Source organism: Podarcis vaucheri (genome assembly GCF_965113315.1).
Source record: "Podarcis vaucheri genome assembly, chromosome: 13".
Lineage (NCBI taxonomy): Eukaryota > Metazoa > Chordata > Lepidosauria > Squamata > Lacertidae > Podarcis > Podarcis vaucheri.
Genome location: NC_138751.1, coordinates 48,629,612 through 48,653,677, shown reverse-complemented (window position 1 = coordinate 48,653,677; position 24,066 = coordinate 48,629,612). Strand labels below are relative to the sequence as shown.

The 24,066-nt window shown below is 45.5% G+C and overlaps 1 protein-coding gene across 1 annotated transcript; it reads right to left on the bottom strand.

Moving 5' to 3' along the window:
• Positions 1-11,375: 11,375 nt before the first annotated feature.
• On the bottom strand, positions 11,376-23,270 carry COX18 (cytochrome c oxidase assembly factor COX18). Its single transcript, XM_082195078.1, has 6 exons — positions 22,931-23,270; positions 20,885-20,985; positions 18,017-18,180; positions 15,418-15,539; positions 14,389-14,496; positions 11,376-11,815 (listed from the first exon to the last, which is right to left on the bottom strand). Exons 1-6 carry the CDS (start codon positions 23,261-23,263, stop codon positions 11,645-11,647), a joined length of 999 nt encoding a protein of 332 aa, XP_082051204.1. The 5' UTR covers positions 23,264-23,270; the 3' UTR covers positions 11,376-11,644.
• Between the last annotated feature and the right edge of the window lie 796 nt (positions 23,271-24,066).

Genomic DNA, 24,066 nt, shown 5'->3' with positions numbered 1-24,066 from the left:
GGGAGGTGGGAAGAGAGGATGCTGAGCATTACAGTTAACCCTTTAAACTCACTGAAATCACAGCACAAATCATGCCTATGGGAATAAAATAAGGATTGCTTCTGCGGGCCTGAAGCTGAACACATTTCCTTAGGAGGAAGCACCATTTTTTTTGTAGAGAAGAATAATATATTTTAATGCAAAAGGAGGTGAGGACAGGTGACCCCACCTAGGCCCGAAGTCACCCCCCCCCCAAAGCAGGCTCAAAGCTTTTCAAAATCATTTTCTCAGCAGCTAAGCATCTGCTCATTTGCTCCGCTGTTGCAAGGCAAAACCGTTACTTTTACCAGCACAAGAAGGCTTCAAAAAGCTCATGAATAGACTCTGTTCAAAGCAGGCCTGAGAACTGAATCTTATCTCATTCGGTTGCAACATCTTGGACATGCTGAAGCACCAGGGCTCCTCGACCCCCTTGGCTCTCACCCCCCTTTCCTGGGAAGGGTGCCAAGAGTCCAAGAGTCCCAAGGCAGCTTTCTGTTCATGCTCAGGGGAACTCAAGGCAGGACTCCTGAGGGAGGAGAAAGGGGAGGGAACTAAAAGGGGAATATACCCTATTTTTTGCACCATAACACTCACTTTTTTCCTCCTAGAAAGTAAGGGGAAATGTCTGTGCGTGTTATGGAGGGAATGCCTACGGGTGGCGGGGGGGATCTGCTGCAGTCGTGAGCAGAGGATCCATGGTTCCCCTTCCTTCCCTCCTCCGTGGTTACAAAGCATGGATCCACATGGATCCTCAGGATTTTTGCATTGGGCTACTCCAAACTCACTGTCAGATCACATGTCTGTGGCCACAGCATGAACCACAAAAATCATATATCCACTATTTCGTTTAGAATATTTTTTTTCTTGTTTTCCTCCTCTAAAAACTACATGCGTGTTATGGTCTGGTGCGTGTTATAGAGCGAAAAATACAGTATACTCTGTGCATATGACTGTGAACTCATGCATGCTTTTGTGAGTTATCACACTTGCTCCTTCTACCAGTTCATGGATGGTAGAAATAAAGCCTTTTCTCCGAAACTATTCCTTGAGTGTCTGTTGACTCCCATCTCCCGGGCGCAATATTTTCCCCACCCGAGGGCAAAGCCTCATAAGGCTACATTTCAACGATCACCTGTAACGGGCCAGCCTTTTCCTGACTGTAAAATGTCCTTTAAAAACAAGAGGAGGAGAAATGATTTTGCAGTGACCAGTGTCAGCTCTGACAGGGCTTGGCATGCTTATGGCAGGCCTGCTCTGGTCACCTGCCACTCTCTGGGCAGGGGTTACTGGGAACCCTGGGCTATGGAGTCCTTTTCGGTCCAGTGGTCTAGCTCTGAGTGCACTGTTTGCAAGAGCCAAACTCAAAATCTAAATGACTTAGATCATGCACAAGGAACATGAGAGAAAGTCAATAAACCAAGGAACTTAGGAAAAGAGAGACATAGGAGCATGGATGTTTACCTATTCAGGAGAGGGTGGAAGATACAGAAGCTCTATCCTGAGTGCTCATACTGGCCCATTTACTGGAGCCCCATCACACAGATTATGGTTGGGTAATCAGCCCTGCCCTGTCCTTTGAGGTAGGACACCCAGGCCCCCTACCCAAGACTAGGAGAACATCTGGAGGGATGCAAGTTGGGGGTGCCTGTCCTAGAGTGTAGCGCATGAAAGGCCTACTCTCCAAATTTAACAGCATGATCCTATGCATGCTAGTTCAGAAGTGAAGCTCATTGACTTCAATGGGGCTTAAAGGTAAAGGTAAAGGTATCCCTGACCGTTAGCTCCAGTCGTGACTGACTCTGGGGTTGCGGCGCTCATCTCGCTTTATTGGCCGAGGGAGCTGGCGTACAGCTTCTGGGTCATGTGGCCAGCATGACTAAGCCGCTTCTGGCGAACCAGAGCAGCGCACGGAAACGCGCTTACTCCCTGGTAAATATGTATAGCACACTATCTGAGAAAAGAAAAGCTATGAAACTATGTCGCTAACAACTCTGCTAAGCCTGTATGATTTTGTACCAGAGCATCTCCTCCCATGAGCAGATGCCAAGTTTTATTTGTCGATTTGTAGAGCTCTTTCTTCTCTGTACGCCAATAAAGGTTGATTGATTGATTGATTGATGTTTAGGATTGCAGTTTGCTGCAAAAAAGGGGGAAGACAAGTGCATTTAAAGAACACATAATGGTTACCTTGTTTTTAGATATAAATTTTCTTTATTGAATTTTGATGATACAAAAAAAAGAAAAATACGTAAACAAACAGAAATAGGCTACTATTTACACAAACACCATTTATTTCCCCCATCCCTGTGACAACCCATCACCACTCCCCACCGCTTCCCTCCACCTTGACTTCCATGTATTTTCAGTTTGGTACAAATCATTGCAATCTTTTGGGTTTTGTATTTTAATCTCTTTATAACTTATTAATGGTTTCTTTTCTGCTTTACTCCTTTAATCTAAACATATCAGCATATTCTTTTTTGAACAGTGTTTATCCATATATTATTCGAAGCATTGTCTAAGTTTTTGATTTGAATGCATTCTTATGTATGCTGTTAGTTTTGCCATTTCCATAAATTCACTTAATTTATGTAACCAGCCATCTTTTGTAGGTATTGTCTCATTCTTCCATTTGCTGGCAAACACAATCCTGGCAGCTGCTGTAGCATATAGGAAAATTCATTTCTTTTTCTGGGGTATATCTTTCCCCAGTAGACCTAATAGAAATGCCTCTGGTTTTTTTTGTATAGACACTTTTAGCATTTTTTAAAAGTTCTTTGTGAATCGTACCCCAATATACCTTAGATTTTTCGCAAGTCCACCAGGCATGGGAAAATGTTCATTCTACTTTCCTGCATTTCTAGCAAAGGTTAGATTTCTGTTTGTAAATTTTGGCAAGCTTAGATGGTGCTAGGTGCCACCTGAAAAACATCTTCTTAAAATTCTCTTTTATCACATAACAAGCGGTGAACCTAATGTCTTTACGCCAAAGTCTTTCCCACCTTTTAAAATACTTCACATTACCCAGTAATATAGCTGCTTCTGGGGAATCATTGTATGTTGGCAGTGCCCATACTATATACCTTTTAAAGCACATTCCAAGCACATTGTTTTCCTCAGAGAATTGTGGGCGCTGAAGTTTAGCCCTCACAGCGTTTCAATTCCCAGCATCCCTTTACAAATGGAAGTACCGATTGGGAGCTGATGGTTCTCTCTGACTAGAACCACAACAAAATGGTTCCCTGGCCTGCAGTGAAAGGAGATGTGCTTTGCTTTGCTTTGCTTTGCTTTGCTTCGTTGGGTGAAAAATTGGATAGCCTTACATACCAGAATGTCACAGTCCAGAAACACTATAACTTTAACGTTCAGGGTTATAGTGGACATTTATCTGTATGGACTATAAAAGTCCAGTGACATCTGTCCTCTACTGAGAATAAGCCAACTTTCTTAAGAGTGCCCCAACATTTTCTGCAGGTTACGGTTTCGCCCTGACGTGTTTCGGAAGTATAAACAGATGTCGAGGGAGTGGGCCCACCGGCCACTTTTAGTGATCTCCAAGGCAACAGTATCAGCCGGGGCCCCATTTTGAGGAACCGAAACCCCAAAACCGAAACGCACCTGGAGGCATTGCAAGAAACACCCAACGGGCTGTTTTCCGTCTCGGAAGAGATGCTGAGGCTGACTGCTTGACAACAAACATTGAACCAGGAGAAGAAACAGAAGCATTAGTGTCTCAGGTGTTCAGAGTATGTCATAAACATAATCTCCCAAGTGTCTTTATTCATAGAAAGATGAAGCTAACAGGGCGAGCCTTTCCATGTCTACTCTGAAGTTAGTCCCCTCGAGTCCAGTGGACAGGCATGGGACTGAAGCCTGAATTACAGCAATGTGAGTGTAACAATTCTTTGCAGCCCAGGAAGACCGGAAGTGGTACCTATCCTGCCTAAAACTCCTAATGGGTTGTCTATTACTAATCTGGCAGCATCGTGATAGGTAGGAAACGAAAAAAACCTGCCCAGGTGACTATCAGGTATACAGTAAATGCATTTTTTTGTTTTTTTAAAAACAATTTTATTGAAGGTTTGTAACATATTGAACACTAAGATCCCAAAGACATTCATAAAATGATAATAAAAAGCAATATAGTGGTACCTCTGGTTACGTACTTAATTCGTTCCAAAGGTCCGTTCTTAACCTGAAACTGTTCTTAACCTGAAGCACCACTTTAGCTAATGGGGCCTCCTCCTGCTGCCGCGCCACCGGAGCACGATTTCTGTTCTCATCCTGAAGCAAAGTTCTTAACCCGAGGTACTATTTCTGGGTTAGCAGAGTATGTAACCTGAAGCGTATGTAACCTGAAGCATATGTAATCCAAGGTACCACTGTATATCCAAACAGAAACCCACCATTTTCCAAATCTGTTTTGTGCCTTGTTTGGTGGCAATCAATCCTGGATTTCTCTATTGATGCAAAGAAGGTGGGCCATACAACTATACTGGAAAACAAGACAGAAGGGCATCTTTGCTGGGTAAACTATATTTCTGGTTTGCTTTGCAGTGAATTCTGTTCACTTTAGAGCAACTGCCTTCAGTTCAGGAAAATAAAAGGTAAAAAGGTAAAGGAACCCTGGATGGTTAAGGTGACTATGGGGTGTGGCGCTCATCTCGCTTTTCAAACTGACGGAGCTGGCATTTGCCCACAGACAGCTTTCCTGGTCATGAAAATTAAAGCCCAAAGTAAAAGGCTCACCTTGTCTGGAACAACTGCAAGAGCTCTATATGGGGGAAAGGTTTGAAGGGGCAACGTTTTCCATCATTGCTATTCCACTTCCATAATCCCGTTTCAGCATTTATCAGGAAACACAATGTATTTCTGAAGCACCACCAAGAGTGATGGCACTGTCAGTTTCAGTGTATATTAAATGCAGAAAATGACAGATGTTGCCCACTGCCCATTTTCTTTTTTGAAAAAAGAATTTTCCATTGCTATCAAAAGTTTGCCTTTTGCTCTTTGGGGTTCTGTCTTGTAAAACAATATGTAAAACAGGGGTCAGCAATCTTTTTCAGCCCTGGGCCAGTCCACCGTCCCTCAGACCATGTGTTGGGCCAGACTATATTTTGGAAAAAAATATGAACAAATTCCTATGCCCCACAAATAACCCAGAGATGCATTTTAAATAAAAGGACACATTCTACTCATGTAAAAACATGCTGATTCCCGGAACATCTGCGAGCCGGATTTAGAAGGCGATTGGGCCTCATCCGGCCCCCCAGCCCTTAGTTTGCCTACCCCTGGTGTAAAAGGACAGTGGCTGGCCTTGTTTGTTCATTGTGCGTTTATTACTATTTGTGTACAACATACTTTGCAGTTCTTCTTAAACTGATCTGTACAATAATCTTGCAAAGCTGCTCATTACTACCACATTGTTATTCCTCATTGATATGCAATTCATGGATGGCATGAACAGACACTTTGTCCCACTGAGGCCAATGGCGCTAAGTTACTGTGAATGCAAGCACCATAGTTTAAGCCTGGCATGGGGACTCTGTAGCCCTCAATACTGATGGACTACAAATCCCAGGAGCACAGCTAGGGACTAGGGATGATGGAAGGTGTAGTTTAACAACATCTGGAGGGCTAACAGTTCCCCCTAGGCTGCAGCCTAGCAAGATCTGCCACACAATGTTTACTACCCTGTAAGAGAGGGCAACTGGGGTCTTATTGGTAGAGTGGTACCTCTGGTTATTTCTTGGGAGAAAAGCAATGACAAACCTAGACAGCATCTTAAAAAGCAAAGACATCACCTTGCCGACAAAGGTCCGTAGAGTTAAAGCTATGGTTTTCCCAGTAGTGATGTATGGAAGTGAGAGCTGGACCATAAAGAAGGCTGATCGCCGAAGAATGGATGCTTTTGAATTATGGTGCTGGAGGAGACTCTTGAGAGTCCCATGGACTGCAAGAAGATCAAACCTATCCATTCTTAAGGAAATCAGCCCTGAGTGCTCACTGGAAGGACAGATCCTGAAGCTGAGGCTCCATAATTTGGCCACCTCAGGAGAAGAGAAGACTCCCTGGAAAAGACCCTGATGTTGGGAAAGATGGAGGGCACAAGGAGAAGGGGACGACAGAGGATGAGATGGTGGGACAGTGTTCTCGAAGCTACCAGCATGAGTTTGACCAAACTGTGGGAGGCAGTGGAAGACAGGAGTGCCTGGTGTGCTCTGGTCCATGGGGTCACGAAGAGTCAGACACGACTAAATGACTAAACAACAACCACCACCTCTGGTTATGTACTTAATTCGTTCCGGAGGTCTGTTCTTAACCTGAAACTGTTCTTAACCTGAAGCACCACTTTAGCTAATGGGGCCTCCCGCGCTGCTGTGCCGCCGCGATTTCTGTTCTCATCCTGAAGCAAAGTTCTTAACCAGAGGTACTATTTCTGGGTTAGCAGAGTCTGTAACCTGAAGCGTATGTAACCTGAAGCATATGTAACCTGAGGTACCACTATATATGAAGCACACTGGAATATCAGGAGTCCAGGGACGCGGACTTATAAAAAATATTGGGGGGGCCCGGGAAAGCTCATGAATAATAAATAAGCTCATGAATATGCAAATAAAGTGGCGCCGCCTCCTCGTGAGCGAATAGGGGAGAGCATGCTGCGCCTATTAATCAGCTCCGGAACAGCTGATATGCGGGAAACGTGGGGCTAGCCGGAGAAGAGAGGGCGAGCCCCCTCCGCTCCGGCCCTAAACCGCTGAAACCGCCAGGAGGAAGGAAATTCCCCCCGGCAGTGCCTTGGAGGTGGCGGTGGTGCTGCGAAGCAGCGAGGCAGGAGCCCCCGCCCCCGGGGATTCCCTAATCTCGCGGGGGACGGCCGGGGCTCTCCGACTAGGGCGCGCGGCTGGCTGGCTGGCTGGCGAGGGAGCAGGTGGGGAGGAGGCGGGGGACGGCGGCGGCGCTCTGCTGGAAGGGCGCCCGAGATTATTGGGGGGGCTGAGCCCCCCCAAAAAATTTTTTGAGGGGGCTCGAGCCCCCTCAGGCCCCATGGAGTCGGCGCCTATGCAGGAGTCTATCCATTCAGCTGCCTTCACTGCGGGTTTGACTCAGCACTACAAGAGTACGTTTCTGAGCACAATTCAAAGTATTGGTGCTGACCCCCTAAACCAGTGGTCAGCAACCTTTTTCAGCCGTGAACCGGTCCATCATCCCTCAGACCTTGTGGTGGGCCGGACTATATTTTGGAAAAAAAATGAATGAATTCCTATGCCCCACAAATAACCCAGAGATGCAGTTAAAATAAAAGCACGCATTCTACTCATGTAAAAACACGCTGATTCCCAGACCATCTGCAGGCCAGATTGAGAAGGCGATTGGGCCACAGCTGGCCCCTGGGCCTTAGGTTGCCTACCCCTGCCCTAAATGGCCTCACCCTGTGTACCTGAAGGAGCATATCCACACACACCCCATCGTTCAGCACTGAGGGCCTTCTGGAGGTTCCCTCACTGTGAGATGTGAAGCTGCAGGGAACCAGGCGGAGGGCCTTCTTGGTAGTGGCGCCTTCCCTGTGGAACACCCTCCCATCAGATGTCAAACAGATAAACAACTATATGACTTTTTGCAGACATCTGAAGGTAGCCGTGTTTCAGGAAGCTTCCGATATTTGATGTTTTATTATGTTTTTATATGTGTTGTAAGCCACCGAGTGGCTGGGGCAACCCAGCCAGATGGGCAGGGTATTGTTGTTGTTGTTGTTGTTGTTGTTGTTGTTGTTGATAAGGTTCAGCTTTTAGGAAAGTAATGATAAAAGGTGCATCTTCCAACTTGCTATATGGCAGCATTCCTTTATGCTCTTTTATCTTCGGCTTATTTCATTCATTTTTTTTAAAAAGCGCATTTTCACGCAGAAAGTTAACTTTATGGTTCTTGTACTCTTCAATTATGTTAAAACATCTTTCTTGAAGCATTGTTTTTCTATAAAGAAGGTACAATATGTTCACAACTGGAAATGAAGCCACACACCGTGTACTGAGGAAGTGAGGAGTTTTTGTGCAGGAGGCCCATTGTATTCAAGCAGTGTGGTAACCCACGCTTAGCCAGCTCACAGAACTGAGAGCACAAACAACAGAATTAACCACCCACAAACAACAGAATTAAAAATAGTTTTATCACCCTGCAAGGTAAAGAGAGTTTGCTAGCGGCAGTAGCCTTGTCAGACGTTGAAAAGATAAAGCAAAACTCCACTCTTTGCTCAGAGAACGTATTTCACAAGTCTGCAGAACATAGGGTTCTTTGAAGTAAACAGTCGTCTTGGTTACAACCACATACACACAATTACCTTTCAACATAAATTCAAATGAAGAACTGTGTTGTTTTTCAAAAGCATTATTACTCTGCATTCGTGGGAATTCAGATTAGCAAGTTTTGGGAGGAGCAGGACCAGCTGCGAGTTTTCATTTCAAATGGCATCACTCTGGAAGAGCACCCACCTTTCCCTTAAAAACGAGAATGTGGAGAAAGAAATGATCTGCCCAGTCACTAAGCTGCTGCAGGATTTTGGACTGGGTTAGCTTGGAGCTCCCTCTTGTGGTCTTTGAGATTATCAAAGGGTCAGGAGTCAGGCTGAGATAACCCAGGGGGGAAAGGTAAAGGGACCCCTGACCATTAGGTCCAGTCGTGACTGACTCTGGGGTTACGGCGCTCATCTCGCTTTACTGGCCAAGGGAGCCAGCGTACAGCTTCCAGGTCATGTGGCCAGCATGACCAAGCCGCTTCTGGCAAACCAGAGCAGAGCACGGAAACGCCGTTTACCTTCATCAGTTGTACATGTTTGTATGTAGTATATCAAGATAATGGAACTTATCGTATTTTTCGCTTTATAGGACGCACTTTCCCCCCTCAAAAATTAAGGGGAAATGTGTGTGCATCCTATGGAGCGAATGCAGGCTCCTTGGCTTCGGCGATAGCAACGCGAAGCCTCCGAAGCACAGAGGGAGCGCTCCCTCCGCGCTCCGGAGGCTTCGCGTTGCTTTTGCTAAAGCCTGGAGAGCGAGAGGGGTTGATGCACACCGACCCCTCTCGCTCTCCAGGCTTCAGGAATAGCCGCCTGAAGCCTCCGGAGTGCAGCGGGAGCTCCTGCTGCGCTCCAGAGGCTTTGGGTTCCTTTTGCTGAAGCCAGGAGAGCAAGATTCTCCTGGCTTCAGCAGAGAGGGAGAGCTGCGCAGTGCCCCTTCAGCGAAGCGGGAGGAGAAATGGAAGGGGCTCCGTTTCTCCTGCCGCTTCACTGAAGGGGCGCTGAGCAGAGAGAGGGAGAAATTTTTTCCCTTGTTCTCCCCCTCTAAAACAAGGTGCGTCCTATGGTCAGGTGAGTCCTATAGAGCGAAAAATAAGTTTTGACATGGTGGTTTCTGCAGAAACAACTGATGAAGCCCAGGAGTGCGAAACAAGGCATTATTCTGGAAATCCTTGTCAAGATTCTATGGAACTGTAGTAAGCTCCCATTTGGATTTTATGAACATACAAAGTCATACGTGGAACAGAAACTAGCAAATATTTGGACTCTCTGAATGAACTGATCTATTGGGATTTCCGTTTACTTTGTTGTACTTTATGTGTTGATCATGTGCAAAGTCAAAGTCAAAATGTTTATTCGGCTATTATGCCCATCATAAAGCACAACACACAAAACAAATCAAATCAAACAGCGGTCTTGTACAAGCCACAAGTAATATAACACAATTCACAGCTCACAAGGATAAATATTGGCAATTCAAAAGGAAAATTTAAGATTAAGATTAAAAATTTAGACACTACGCTAAAATCAATGTCTGATGTCACTGTAGAAAAATCTTATAACTATCAATAATCAGCTAACATTCCTTTCCGTCTCTTGTACGAGAGGACGGCTGTTAGGAATTTAGCAGCCTGTAAGGTAATATAGGGATCCACATCTTGAAGAACCCAGGCAAGCTGTAGGCCTACTGGTTTGTCAGCCATAGGCTGAATTATGGAGTTTAGTATACTAGCACGAGCTGAACTGTACATGGGGCAGATAAACATAACATGATGTAGAGATTCAGGTGTTTTCATTTCACAAGCACACGTTGAAGGGACTTGGCCCTTGGTGAATCTATGTCTCAGCACGTTTGTTGGAAAAACATTGAACCTAGCTCTAATGAAGGCATATCGGTGAGACGCGGCCATAAGCGATGTTAAGTAGGACGGAGCACGGTAGATAGGGGTTATGCCGAGATTTAACGGCGAGCAGGCTCCACCACCAGCTAAGAAATTTTGGTATAGCTCCGCATCATCCAGCCTTTGATTTATACACCTTTTTGCCACGTTTAGATCCAGTTTGAGCAATTCAGTGGGCGAGATCTCATAGGACAGCAATTTGGCATGGATTTTTCCTGACCACAAATTTGTGAAGTCATCCCGCCACATGCATTGAAAGAGATAGTGGTTCGGGAGTTTATGCCATAGGGATATCCAATAAATCAAAACTCTCCTCCATAAAACTAACTCCACTGTGGGGATCTTCATTTCTAAGCGAATAGCCGCATTACTTACGCATGTTGGTAGTTTTAAAAGTCGGCGTAAGAATTGGCTTTGAAGCGACTCTAAGGGTGAGAGGTTTGCAAAGGCAGCCCATAAAGGTGCAGCATAGGCCATTGTGGCCATCACTTTGATGCTATACACTTTCAAGGCCGCAGGGATGAATAAGGCCCCCTCAGAGTAGAAAAAACGGAGGAGGGAGTGTGATAGGGCTTTTGTCTTGTTTTGAAGATATTCAACGTGCGCTTTCCACCCTAAATTATATTGAAAATAAATTCCTAAATATTTAAATTTATGTACTTGTTCGATTTTCGTGCCCTCCAATTTCCATGAATATAATTTTCGACTCCTTGAAAATATCAGTACTTTGGACTTGGTGTGGTTGATAGACAGATGATTAGAATGGCAATATGACGCAAAAATCTTTAGTGCCCTCCTTAAACCCACTCTGGAGTAAGAGAGTAGTACCGCATCATCTGCGTAGAGAAGTAAAGGACAACGATAATCTGCTATACGGGGGGTGTGGATAAATTTTTGTGAATCGATTAATGGGTTCCTCATATCACTGATAAATAAGTTAAAAAGAAGTGGCGCTAAAATACAACCCTGGCGTACACCCTTATTTACTGGCACTGGGTTAGTTAGGTCTCCAGCAGGGGATATTCTTACCCTGGCCACGGACCCGGCATGAAGTTGGGAGATAAGCCACAGGAGCCTTCTAACTATTCCCCAGAAGGCAAGTTTATCCCATAGTAATTGCCTCGGAATACTATCAAACGCAGCTTTCAAATCTATGGAAAGGCCCAGGGGTGATGGGTTTTGTAGTTTTAGAAGCTGAACAAAATGTACAGATGAAATCATTACTGGTAGTGGTGAAGGATCGACACATTTCCCCACTCTGCCAACATATTAGCCACCAGGCCTCCCAACATGTACTCTTTTATTAGGAAAATAAATACAGTGTCACAATTCTCATCAGTCCAATGGAGCCACATTAAATAAGTCTTTTATAGCAGAGCACAGCTCAATTCCAAATCTAAACATAGCACAGGTCTTCTGAAAGAGTGTTTCACTTTGGGAAATACTTTGCACAGATTCCAGCAGCGATATCTCTGTAAGGAGTGTCTGAATCAGACTTGGTCCGGGGTATGCGGCAGAGTCTACGGAAAGCAGGAGAACGAAGCAGGAGGTTGTGCGAAAGGCCCATGAAACTCGAGGAGACCCAGTACAAAGCCATTGCCTGAAACCAGAGAGGAAAGAAGCATGACTTTCAACAAAGCCAGGATGCTGAAAAAGTACCACAACCACCCAAGAGGACGTACGCTATCTTTCGTTTTTAGGAATATAAAATACAGCGGTACCTTGGTTCCCAAACGCCGAAAAGTGTTTGTGTGTTCCGGTTTTCGAACGTTTTTCATAAGCCGAACATCCGATGCGTCTGTCGACTATTGTTTCCAGGGCGCCTGCACCAATCAGAAGCTGCACCTTGGTTTTCGAACATTTCGGAAGTCAAACAAACTTCTGGAACGGATTACGTTTGGCACTTTTGCTTTTGCTATTTATTTTGCGTTTTTGTTTTTGAGGCTTTTTGGTTAATTTGTTTTTGTGACTGTGTGGAACCCAGTTCAGCTACTGATTGATTGATTGATTGATTGATTGTGTGACTGCGGAAATGGATAAAAGCCCCCCATCCAAATAATGACTATCATCAGTACAGCTAAGGGGACAAAAGAATTTTAATTTTTATCATCTACAATACGGTCTTGTTTATTTTATAGTACAGTACATTGATTATTGCTTTCATTTTATGGATCAATGGTCTCATTATGTAGTAAAATCCATGTTAAATTGATGTTTCAGGGGTTGTTTTTAAAAGTCTGGAATGGATTAATCCGTTTTGCATTACTTTCTATGGGAAAGCGTGCCTTGGTTTTGGAACGGACTTCTGGAATGGATTAAGTTTGAGAACCAAGGTACCGCTATATGTGGAAAACTTGATGGGATACATTTCGGCCCACCTTCCTCCAAAAAGCTCAGGGTGACAAAGCGCTGAGTCCCCTATTTTATCCTCCTCCTAACAACCCCCTGTTTCCTGCTTGGCAGGGGGTTGGACTCGATGGCCCTTGTGGTCTCTTCCAACTCTATGATTCTATGATTCTACATTAGGGTGAAAGATGGCCCAATCACCAAGGCTGAGGGGAATTTGAACCCAGGCCTCACTCCAACCACAAAATTTGGCTCTTCCAAATTTATGAAGCTGTCTTAAAAACCGGAGCATCTTAGAAGCAATATTCTGCCCAGCTTCAGCAGGGATTAACATAGCAGGGGTCAGCAAACGTTTTCAGCAGGGGGCCAGTCCACTGTCCCTCAGACCTTGTGGGGGGCCGGACTATATTTTCAGGGGGAAATGAATGAATTCCTATGCCCCACAAATAACCCAGAGATGCATTTTAAATAAAAGCACATATTCCACTCATGTAAAAACACCAGGCAGGCCCCACAAATAACCCAGAGAGGGGGCCTGTACACACTGCTGGAGCATATTGTTACTTCTTGAAATGAGGCCACGGCACAAAAACCATTTCCAGGCTCCAAACTGGAGAATTAGGGGTTCACTCGCCATGGGTTTCCCAAACCACCTCAGAGCCTGGAAGAAGCATTGGCCCAACTCAGTGCTGTTGTTCTAGTCAAAACAAAATTAAAAAATTCCTTCCAGTAGAACCCTAGAGACCAACTAAGTTTGTTATTGGTGTGAGCTCTTGTGTGCATGCACACTTATTCAGATACACTGAAACAGAAGTCACCAGACCCTTATATATAGTGAGAGGGTGGGGTGGGATATTACTCAGAAGGGTGGCTGGAATGGGTGATTGGCTGATAGGTGTGGTAAACCTGTTGATGACTGTTAAGGACTGATCACCGAAGAATGGATGCTTTTGAATTATGGTGCTGGAGGAGACTCTTGAGAGTCCCATGGACTGCAAGAAGATCAAACCTCTCCATTCTGAAGGAAATCAGCCCTGAGCGCTCACTGGAAGGTCAGATCCTGAAGCTGAGGCTCCAATACTTTGGCCCCCTCATGAGAAGAGAAGACTCCCTGGAAAAGACCCTGATGTTGAGAAAGATGGAGGGCCCAAGGAGAAGGGGATGACAGAGGACGAGATGGTTGGACAGTGTTCTCGAAGCTACCAGCATGAGTTTGACCAAACTGCGGGAGGCAGTGGAAGACAGGAGTGCCTGGCATGCTCTGGTCCATGGGGTCTCAAATAATAATAATAATAATAATAATAATAAATTTTATTTATATCCCGCCCTCCCCAGCCGAAGCCGGGCTCAGGGCGGCTAACAACAATCAAATAATCAGTCGGACACGAGTCGGACACGACTAAACAAAGAGTCGGACACGACTAAACAACAACTATAATGACTGCAATTGGTCTTACAGGAAAAAGCAAGGGGTGAGATGGCTCAAAATAGCTTTATCGTGTATAATGAGATAATAATCCAATGTCTCTATTCAGACCAGGTCTCTCCATGGTTTTAAGTTTGGTAATAAGTTGCAATTCAGCAACTTCTCTTTCCAGTCTATTTCTGAAATTCTATTGTAATAAGACAGCTACTTTGAGATCTTGTATAGAATGTCCTGGGAGATGGAAGTGTTCTCCTACTGGTTTCTCTGTCTTGTGATTCCTGCTATCAGATTTATGTCCATTTATCCTTTGGCGTAGGGTTTATCCTGTTTGTCCAATACAGAGAGCTGAAGGGCACTGTTGGCACTTGATGGCATACACAATGTTGTTCTAGGTTACTTACTGATGGTACAGTTGCAGCGATTGGAATCATAAGCACTGAGACACCTCGGAAGAAGTTAGTGCCATACCTCTGGAGCCGAGACAGTTCAATTTTCCGCAAAGCAAAAATCTGGAGAGACAAATTTCACTTGTAAGAAATTTGGGGAAGAAAATGTCAGCCGGAGCGTCGAGGAGGCAAATATGCAACTCAGGAACTGGTGCATACAGGTCAACGCAAGTTATTATCTATGCTTTAAACTCCTTCCCAGGTTTAAAGCGTGAGAACTCCCAATGTGGCCAGCAATCTGCTTTATATATCAAGCTTCCCACCTCCTTTAAAAACTGTATCTAACGGTCAAAAGACAATGTTAACTGAAACGGTTGTTTTTAAGAAGTATAGTCCTGGTATTCCGAAGCAGAAATGCCATTACAGCGTTTGCTTATCTGTCTCTGCTGACAAACTGCTGGTCTATTTTATTTACAATATAGTGGTACCTTGGTTCTCAAACGCCTTGGTACTCAAACAACTTGGAACCCAAACACCTGAAACCCGGAAGTAAGTGTTCCAGTTTGTGAACTTTTTTCAGAAGCCAAACATGCTCCGTTTTGAGTGTTACATTTCTGTTTTGAGTGTTACACTGAGGCCTATCTGTTTTTGCTATTTATTTTGTGTTTTTGTTTTTGTGGCTCTTTTTGTTTTGTTTCTGTGACTGTGTGGAACCCAATTCAGCTATTGACTGATTTATTGATTTTGTGACTAAAGTACATTGTTTATTGCTTTCATTTTATGGATCAATGGTCTCGTTAGATAGTAAAATTCATGTTAAATTGCTGTTTTAGGGGTTGCTTTTAAAAGTCTGGAACAGGTTAATCCATTTTGCATTACGTGCTATGGGAAAGCGCGCCTTGGCTTTGGAACGCTTTGGTTTTGGAATGGACTTCTGGAACAGATTAAGTTTGAGAACCAAGGTACCACTGCAGAGTAAATTGCAAGTCGGCCAAATAGCTGTAGATGTGATTTGATGGTGGTCCCAGAGTCAGCCTTCTATACCTCCACTATCAGCAGATTGAGGAGTCCAAGAGTGATTGGCAGAATCCAAGTTGAGTCAGGTACAGTGAGATCCGGAAACCAGAGGACACCTCCTGTTGAAAGCTGCTCCTGAATTAAGAACCCTGTTGAAAAACCACACACACGGTTGGCGCATTTTGTTACCTTAAACATCCATCACTTTAGCGGATTAGGTTGAGGGCAGACAAGGCTGAATCCAGACAAGAAAACATTGTTGGCAGATCTTGGATAAATGACTGAAAACTTCTGGAACGTAACCTTTCTCCTCCTCCGTGATTCAGATTAGCAATCGCTAGATCCATCCCTGCAGCTGGAAAGTCAAGTTGGAAGCCATAGCTAAGGAGTCCTTTCAACAGTTTATGCTGTTCAACAGCTAACCAAGTGCGGAAAAGGAGATGCATTCAGTTAAGGGACCAACTCCCTTCTCTTGCGGGGGCCTAATTAGTGCCATTGCCTTCCGTTAAGAGTTTGGGTGTAATCCTTGACGCCTCCCTTTCCATGGAGGCGCATGTTACAGCAACAGCCAAGGCGACATTTTTCCACCTTTGCCGCATCAAGCAGTTACCTTTCCCGCCCCGACCTGGCCACAGTGATCCATGCGACAGTCACCTCCAGGCTTGACTACTGTAATTCACGGGGCTGCCCTTGAAGCTGTCCCAGAAACTCCAGCGGGTGCAGAATGCTGCGGTGAGGCTCCTCACAGGGTCTCTGCCATGGGAGCATATTCACCCACTGCTTTTCAAGCTGCACTGGCTCCCGAAGGAGTACAGGGTCAGATTTAAGGTGCCGGTTTTGACCTTTAAAGCCCTTCACGGCCTAGGACCCTCGTACCTACGGGACCGCCTCTCCCAGTATGCCCCACGGAGAGCCTCAAGGTCCATAAATAGCAACACCCTAGAGGTCCTGGCCCTAAGGAAGTTAGATTAGCTTCAACCAGAGACAGGGCCTTTTCAACACTGGCTCCGGCCTGGAGGAACGCTCTGCCTCATGAGACCAGGGTCCTGCAGGATCTGATTTCTTTCCGCAGGGCCTGCAAGACAGAGTTGTTCCACCTAGCCTTTGGCTTAGAATCAATTTGATTCCCTCCCCCCCTTTCTTTTTTCCTTTCTCCTCCTGTAATGAGGCTGCATTTTAATGTTTTGATTATTTTAATGTATTTTAATCTTGTTTTTAAAGTTGTATTTCAATCAACTTGTTTTTATTATTGGTTGTTAGCCGCCCTGAGCCCGGTCTTGGCTGGGGAGGGCGGGGTATAAATAAAATTTATTATTATTATTATTAAGCCAAGGGATGAGAAATAGGATTTGGGGAAACAGCGTACAGTGGAACCTCTACTCACGACCACAATCCATTCCAGAGGCCCATCCATATGGCGAAATGGATTCCTGGTAGAAGCATCAGTGTGCGCAGGCACATTTAGCGGCAGCCGCTTCTGCACATGCGTAAATCGCAGCAAACCCGGTGTTTACTTCTGGGTTTGCCGCGGTCGCGACTTGGAATGGGCCTAAGTAGAGAGGGACGTAAGTAGAGATTCTACTGTACATTTTATATTGGAGGTTGCTGCCCACACACTTCTACTAAGCTTGTTGCTGGTGTGGTGGCTCCTCTGTAAAACTGCTTTAAACAGCCTAGAGCAGAGTTCCTTCCTTGCGGCAAGAGACTACGAGACTTGTACAAAATACTCAGCCAAGAGTTACTTTATTTCTTGGCTGGTTCACGAGCATTTTAGTCGCGACTATATACAAAACTATTTATATACATCTTTCCACCACGGGGTAAACCAGGCATAGGCAAACTCCGGCCCTCCAGATGTTTGGGACAGCAATTCCTATCATCCTTACCTAACAGGACCAGTGGTCAGGGATGATGGGAATTGTAATCCCAAACATCTGGAGGGGCGGAGTTTGCCTATGCCTGGTATATGCAGGACTTGATCTCCTTCTGCAGGGCCTGTAAGACAGAACTATTCCGCCTGGCCTACAATTTGAATTAGCCTGATCCTCTATTCCCTTTTCCCTTTCCTCTTCTATGAAGAAACCCTTTCTGGGACCCCACATTTAAATTCTTCCTTGCTCTCCTTGCTGGCCCTGGTAGGACTAACTAGGCCAGTTAGCCCTGGTGATCATTTGATGTCTACTGACTGGTTCCCCCCCCCCCCAAAAAAAATGACCCCTGGATTTTTATTGATATTGATGCTGCATTTTATGTTGCATTCTATGCTGTTTTTAAGTCACATTTTAATCAATGTTTTATATTTGCCGTTAGCTGCCCTGAGCCTGGTTTTTAAACCAGGAAGGGCGGGGTATAAATAAAAAATTATTATTATTATTATTATTATTATTATTATTATTATTATTATTATTATTATTATTATCTCACACCATGTGGGTACTGTTTCCTCATGCAGGGAAGTGCAACCTGCAACGTCCTCCTTTTTTCCCCCATCCCCAGCTGTAACCAATCAGTCTAGAGTGTCACTCCTAGCCTTTAAAGAAAACTTCTTTAAAGCTACAAGCATCTTTTTCTGTTTCTTTGAAGAATGACTTCCTAACATTTCACGACACCAGTTTAAAAGCCTTACCATCAGCAGCTGCTCTGCCAATGCTGAAGTTGCGCAAAGCCATGGAAACGAAGACCCACATTGGAATTTGAATCCATACGAGCAAGGTGGCCTTCAAAGGGTGGCAGTTGTCTCGCACGTACAACTCGGAAACAATCCTTTTCAGATTCTTCTTGAAATGGAACCTGGTTGGGCAGAGGGAAACAGAAGTGAGGGAAGAACAAGGAAGAGGTTACATTGACCTTTATAAAGGGGCTTACTAGCATCACTATAGAAATGCAGTAAGTTGGCAATATAAAGGAACAGAGAAGGAGTGGAAGAACCCGTAGACAGGTCTGTGGGAAGTGCTGAAAGGCCAATCGCAGAACAACTGAAATTGAATTGAAATACTTTATTGTGGAGGGGACGCGGGTGGCACTGTGGGTTAAACCACAGAGCCTAGGACTTGCCAATCAGAAGGTCGGCGGTTCGAATCCCCGCGACGGGGTGAGCTCCCGTTGCTCGGTCCCAGCTCCTGCCAACCTAGCAGTTTGAAAGCACATCAAAGTGCAAGTAGATAAATAGGTACCGCTCCGGCGGGAAGGTAAACGGCGTTTCCGTGCGCTGCTCTGATTCGCCAGAAGCGGCTTAGTCATGCTGGCCACATGACCCGGAAGCTGTACACCGGCTCCCTCGGCTAATAAAGCGAGATGAGCGCCGCAACCCCAGAGTCGGCCACGACTGGACCTAATGGTCAGGGGTCCCCTTACCTTTACTTTATTGTCACTTGTACAACTTATATACAGTGAGATTACACAAGCACCCCCCCACTCAGCTCTCTTAGTCTTAATTCCCCTCGTTTACTGACGCACACCCACCAAACTCAAAAGTCAGTTGCCCTGTTGTTATCTTTTCCTTCAGCAGCCTAACAGCCCACGGATAGAAGCTGTTCTTTATCCTGTTGGTGCGACTAATCCTGCTTCTATATCTTCTGCCTGAGGGCAGGAGATCAAGCAAGTGCCGGCCAGGGTGTGAATCATCCCTGGGAATTTTCCTTACTCTCCTGAGGCAATGTTCTTCCGCTATTTCATCCAGCGGATTCACAGGACAGCCCATAATATCTTGTGCTGTATTCACCACCCTCTGTAGGCACTTCCTATCAGTTGACGTCAAACCAGCGTACCACACCGTGATGCAGTATGAAAGGACACTTTCTATTGTTGACTGGTAGATCATCAGTTGACTGGTATTGTTGACTGGTAGATCATCATTGACATCATTCTTCCGCAATACTCTGAGGAGATGGAGTCTCTGTTGGGCTTTCTTAACTACCTGGGTTGTATTTATTTTCCAAGTAAAGTCTTCACTGAGATCAACTCCTAGGAATTTAAAGGAAGAGACTCTCTCCATTGCATTATGCGCCACCTGCTGGCTGGCATCCATCTGTCTCGGGAGACAATGGAGGAGTGCACCTTTGGGGATGAAGTCAAACCGTTGGAGAGTTACAGCGCCTGATGTGGCTGTAGAGAACAATAAGGGAGAGACATGTTTTGTTGCAGCTGGGGCAGAGGAAGGCGTCCGGTTGTGCTGCTGAAGATGAAACAGGGCGTTTATTCTCTCTGTGCTTCTCCCAGCGGTCATTCCTCCTCCGGTCACTGCTATGGATGCATGAACTGACTCCCTGCATTCATGTGCAAGGGGTTCCCACTGTTAGGATATACAGTGGTACCTCGGGTTACAGACGCTTCAGGTTACATACGCTTCAGGTTACAGACTCCGCTAACCCAGAAATAGTGCTTCAGGTTAAGAACTTTGCTTCAGGATGAGAACAGAAATCGTGCTCCGGTGGTGTGGCAGCAGCAGGAGGCCCCATTAGCTAAAGTGGTGCTTCAGGTTAAGAACAGTTTCAGGTTAAGAACGGACCACCGGAACAAATTAAGTACTTAACTCAAGGTACCACTGTACAGTGGTCTCAAATACCTTGGTTCCCAAACGCCAAAAACCCAGACGTAAGTGTTCCAGTTTTCAAACATTTCTCAGAAGCCAAACTTCCAATGCGTCTGTCAGCTATTGTTTCCAGGGCACCAGCACCAATCAGAAACTGCGCCTTGGTTTTCGAACATTTCATAAGTCAAACGGACTTCCAGAAAGGATTAAGTCTGACGCTTTTGTCTTCGCTATTTATTTGGCATTTTTGTTTTGGAGGCTTTTTCGGTTAATTTGTTTTTGTGACTGTGTGGAACTCAGTTCCGCTACTGATTGATTGATTGATTGTGGGACTGCGGAAATGGCTAAAAGCCCTCCATCCAAATAATGACTATCAGCCGTGGAGGTAAGGATTTTTTTTAAAAAAATTATCATCTACAATACTGTCTTATTTATTTTACAGTACAGTACATTGATTATTGCTTTCATTTTATGGATCAAGTGGTCTCGTTAGACAGTAAAATCCACATTGAATTGCTGTTTTGGGGGTTATTTTTAAAAGTCTGGAATGGATTAATCCGTTTTGCATTACTTTCTATGGGAAAGCGCACCTTGGTTTTGGAACGGATTTCTGGAATGGATAAAGTTTGAGAACCAAGGTGCCATTGTATACCACTAGGTGACTTGCAGTGGCCATGAGCAAGAGAAATGTTTAATGCCACAGAATATTATTCTAGCTGGATGATAATGATGATGATGATAATAATAATAATAATAATAATAATAATAATAATAATAATAATAATTTATTATTTATATCCTGCCCATCTGGCTGGGCCTCCCCGGCCACTCTGGGCGGCTTCCAAAAGAATATTAAAATACTATAATACATCAAACATTAAAGGCTTCCTGAAACAGGGCTGCCTTCAGATGTCTTCTAAAAGCCTGGTAGTTGAGCTGAGATCCTGCTCAAAATGCTCTTACCTGGCTTCCTTTTCAGACCAACTCCGTTGTTTTGCACAAACGGAAACTTCATAGCGAAGGTACTTGGCTAGGCTGTGGATTTCAGGCTTCAGGTTTTCCAGCTAGCTGGAAAGACACGGACGACTTAGTTATAAACCAGTTAAGTGCTTCTCCCCCCCCCCCCCAAAGAACTATCCCTTAAAGAGCTCTCCTTTAGCATTAATGGTTTACTCTTGCTTACCTGCCAAAATGTAGACCTAGGCACACTAGCATCACTATAGAAATGCAATAAGTGGGCAATATAAATACAAGTCTATCTGAGTATTGTCTCTCCCATGGACTGCAAGAAGAGCAAACCTCTCCATTCTGAAGGAAATCAGCCCTGAGTGCTCACTGGAAGGACAGATCCTGAAGCTGAGGCTCCAATATTTTGGCCACCTCATGAGAAGAGAAGACTCCCTGGAAAAGACCCTGATGTTGGGAAAGATGGAGGGCACAAGGAGAAGGGGGCGACAGAGGACGAGATGGTTGGACAGTACTCGAAGCTACAAACATGAGTTTGACCAAACTGCGGGAGGCAGTGGAAGACAGAAGTGCCTGGCGTGCTCTGGTCCAGGGGGTCACGAAGAGTCGGACACGACTAAACAACAACAATTGTCTATGCTGCCCGGCAAGAGCTCTTTGTGGTTTCAGGTGGGGCTCTTTCCCAGCCATAGGTAAAGGTAAAGGGACCCCTGACCATTAGGTCTAGTCGTGGCCGACTCTGGGATTTCAGCGCTCATCTCGCTTTATTGGCCGAGGGAGCCGGCTTACAGCTTCCGGGTCATGTGACCAGCATGACTAAGCCACTTCTGGCAAACCAGAGCAGCGCACGGAAACAGTTTATCTTCCCGCCAGAGCAGTACCTATTTCTCTACTTGCACTTTGACGTGCTTTCAAACTACTAGGTTGGCAGGAGCTGGGACCAAACAACGGGAGCTCACCCCGTGGCGGGGATTAGAACCGCCAACCTTCTGATCGGCAAGCCTTAGGCTCTGTGGTTTAACCCACAGCGCCGCCCGCGTCCCTCTTTCCCAGCCATACCAGGGATAAAATCTGGGGCCTTGTGCATGGAAAAAAATAAATCATGCACGCTACCACTGAGTACAGCTCAGTATTTTGCTAGAGACGGTAGTATCCTCATGCAAAAGTACAAGTTAGAAAGTTGCCATATAAGTGCTTAAAGACTATATAGGTAGTGAAATATCTGGATGAACAATAGCTGAAGGGCTATGCTAAATGGTCTGGATGATGAGACATAAAATCATAGAATTGTAGACTTGGAAGGGACCACGAGGGTCATCCCCAGCAATGCGGGAATCGTTTGCCGAACGTGGGGCTTGGACTCACAACCCTGAGATTAAGAGCCTCGTGGTCTACTGACTGATATATATGACATTTTCCTAGGTGTACACTGGATTTTTTATTTTATTTTTTACATGGAGTAGCCAAAAAATAACCCCAATTCCAGGCCATGAGACAATCTGAGCAAGGAGCTCTGCAGCCAAGAGCACTGATTCGTTTGACAGAGAAAGCTATCTCTTTCCCACACTTCATCCTGCATCTAGATAAAACCCCCTTCAAAAACATATTAAATTATACGAGCTCATTTGCAAGGCGGCAACTTTTATATATGCACTTTTAAGAAAAACTTTAAGCTAATTATAACCTAACCTAACATTTCCAAATTGGACAAATATATATATATATATATATGCTTTCGTAGATATATATATATATATGCTTTCGTATATATATATATATATCGGATCCTTACACAAATAAGTATTAAAATAACTTGTATCATGTGCATATGGACAGGCTTAACCATTTTCAAAGCTTTACCGGACTCGAAATACTTTGCCGGATTTGGGTCATCTGCTGTTTAGTTAAATTTCGCGCGGACCACACCTCCTCCCAGTTTACGCGTCCCACCCTCCCCGTGCGCCCCTTGGCTCGGGACGCGCTTGGCAGCCCTCTGCAGATGCTCAGGAGCCCCCTCTCCGTGCGCCCCTGCGCAAAGCCCACCTTGGCGAGGACGCGGCTCTGCAGAGCGGCGAGCGGGAGGGTGACGCCGGTGCGCAGGAGGGCGCTGGCGGCGACCACGGCGGCCCACCAGGGCAGCCCGGACGCGGCCTGCAGCGCCACCAGGCTCGACTCCATCCACGCCACGGGCGCCGAGGTCGACAAAGCTTCGTACCAGGCCCAGGACGCGGAGGGCTCTCCGGGGGCGCCGCCGGCGCCGCCACCTCCGGACGCGCGGGAAAGCAGCAGGAACCGTGGGCCCGGGCGGAGAGGGGCGCGCAAGGTGCGCGCGGCCGAAGCGGCAGCCAGGAGCGCAGGGGAGGCGCAGGGCACCATCTTGGTCACCGCGCAGCGCGTGCGCCCAGGGCGCGCGGTGGCGCTCCACCCCGCGCTCCTCCTCCAAGCCCCGTGGTTGGAGCGCCCCAAACGGCCCGCGCGCAACCCTCGGAAGTTGCTTCCCAATCGCATGCAGTGCCGGGTTTACGTAGAAGCTAAACAAGCTATAGCTTAGGGCCAAAAAATTTAAAGGGGGGAAAAAACTGGATGGACATTTCCAAAATGTAATATAAAAAACAAATAAAATAAAACCTACAATTAGAATTTCAGGTTATAGCAAGTTTCTAGAGACTAGATTAGGAGTCTTTGTAAGTTGTGTTTCTAAAGGAACTTTTGTGTTTGTTATGAATAAAAAAATCAAGTTAGAGCTTAATAATTATTTCACTATTAATATACTTCTTCTTAATTGTAGTTCACTATTAATCTACGTCTTCTGAATTGTATTTCAGTTCAACAATTACTTTGCTAAAATACATATTTTGTTATGTGCAAATGGCTTCAGATACCTATTAGGTCCATAAATTACCATACAGTCATTCCTCGGGTTTAATGTGCTTCGGGATGAGCGTGTTCGAGTTGCGCGCCGCGGCAACCCGGAAGTAATGGAGTGCGTTACTTCCGGGTTTCGCCGCTTGCGCATGCGCAGACGCTCAAAATAACATAACGCGCATGCACAGAAGCGGCGAAAAGCAACGTGCGCGCATACATGCCGTCGCTGGTTACGTTCGCTTGTATATGTGAACGGGGCTCCGGAACGGATCCTGTTCGCATCTAGAGGTACCACTGTATAGCATATATTCAAC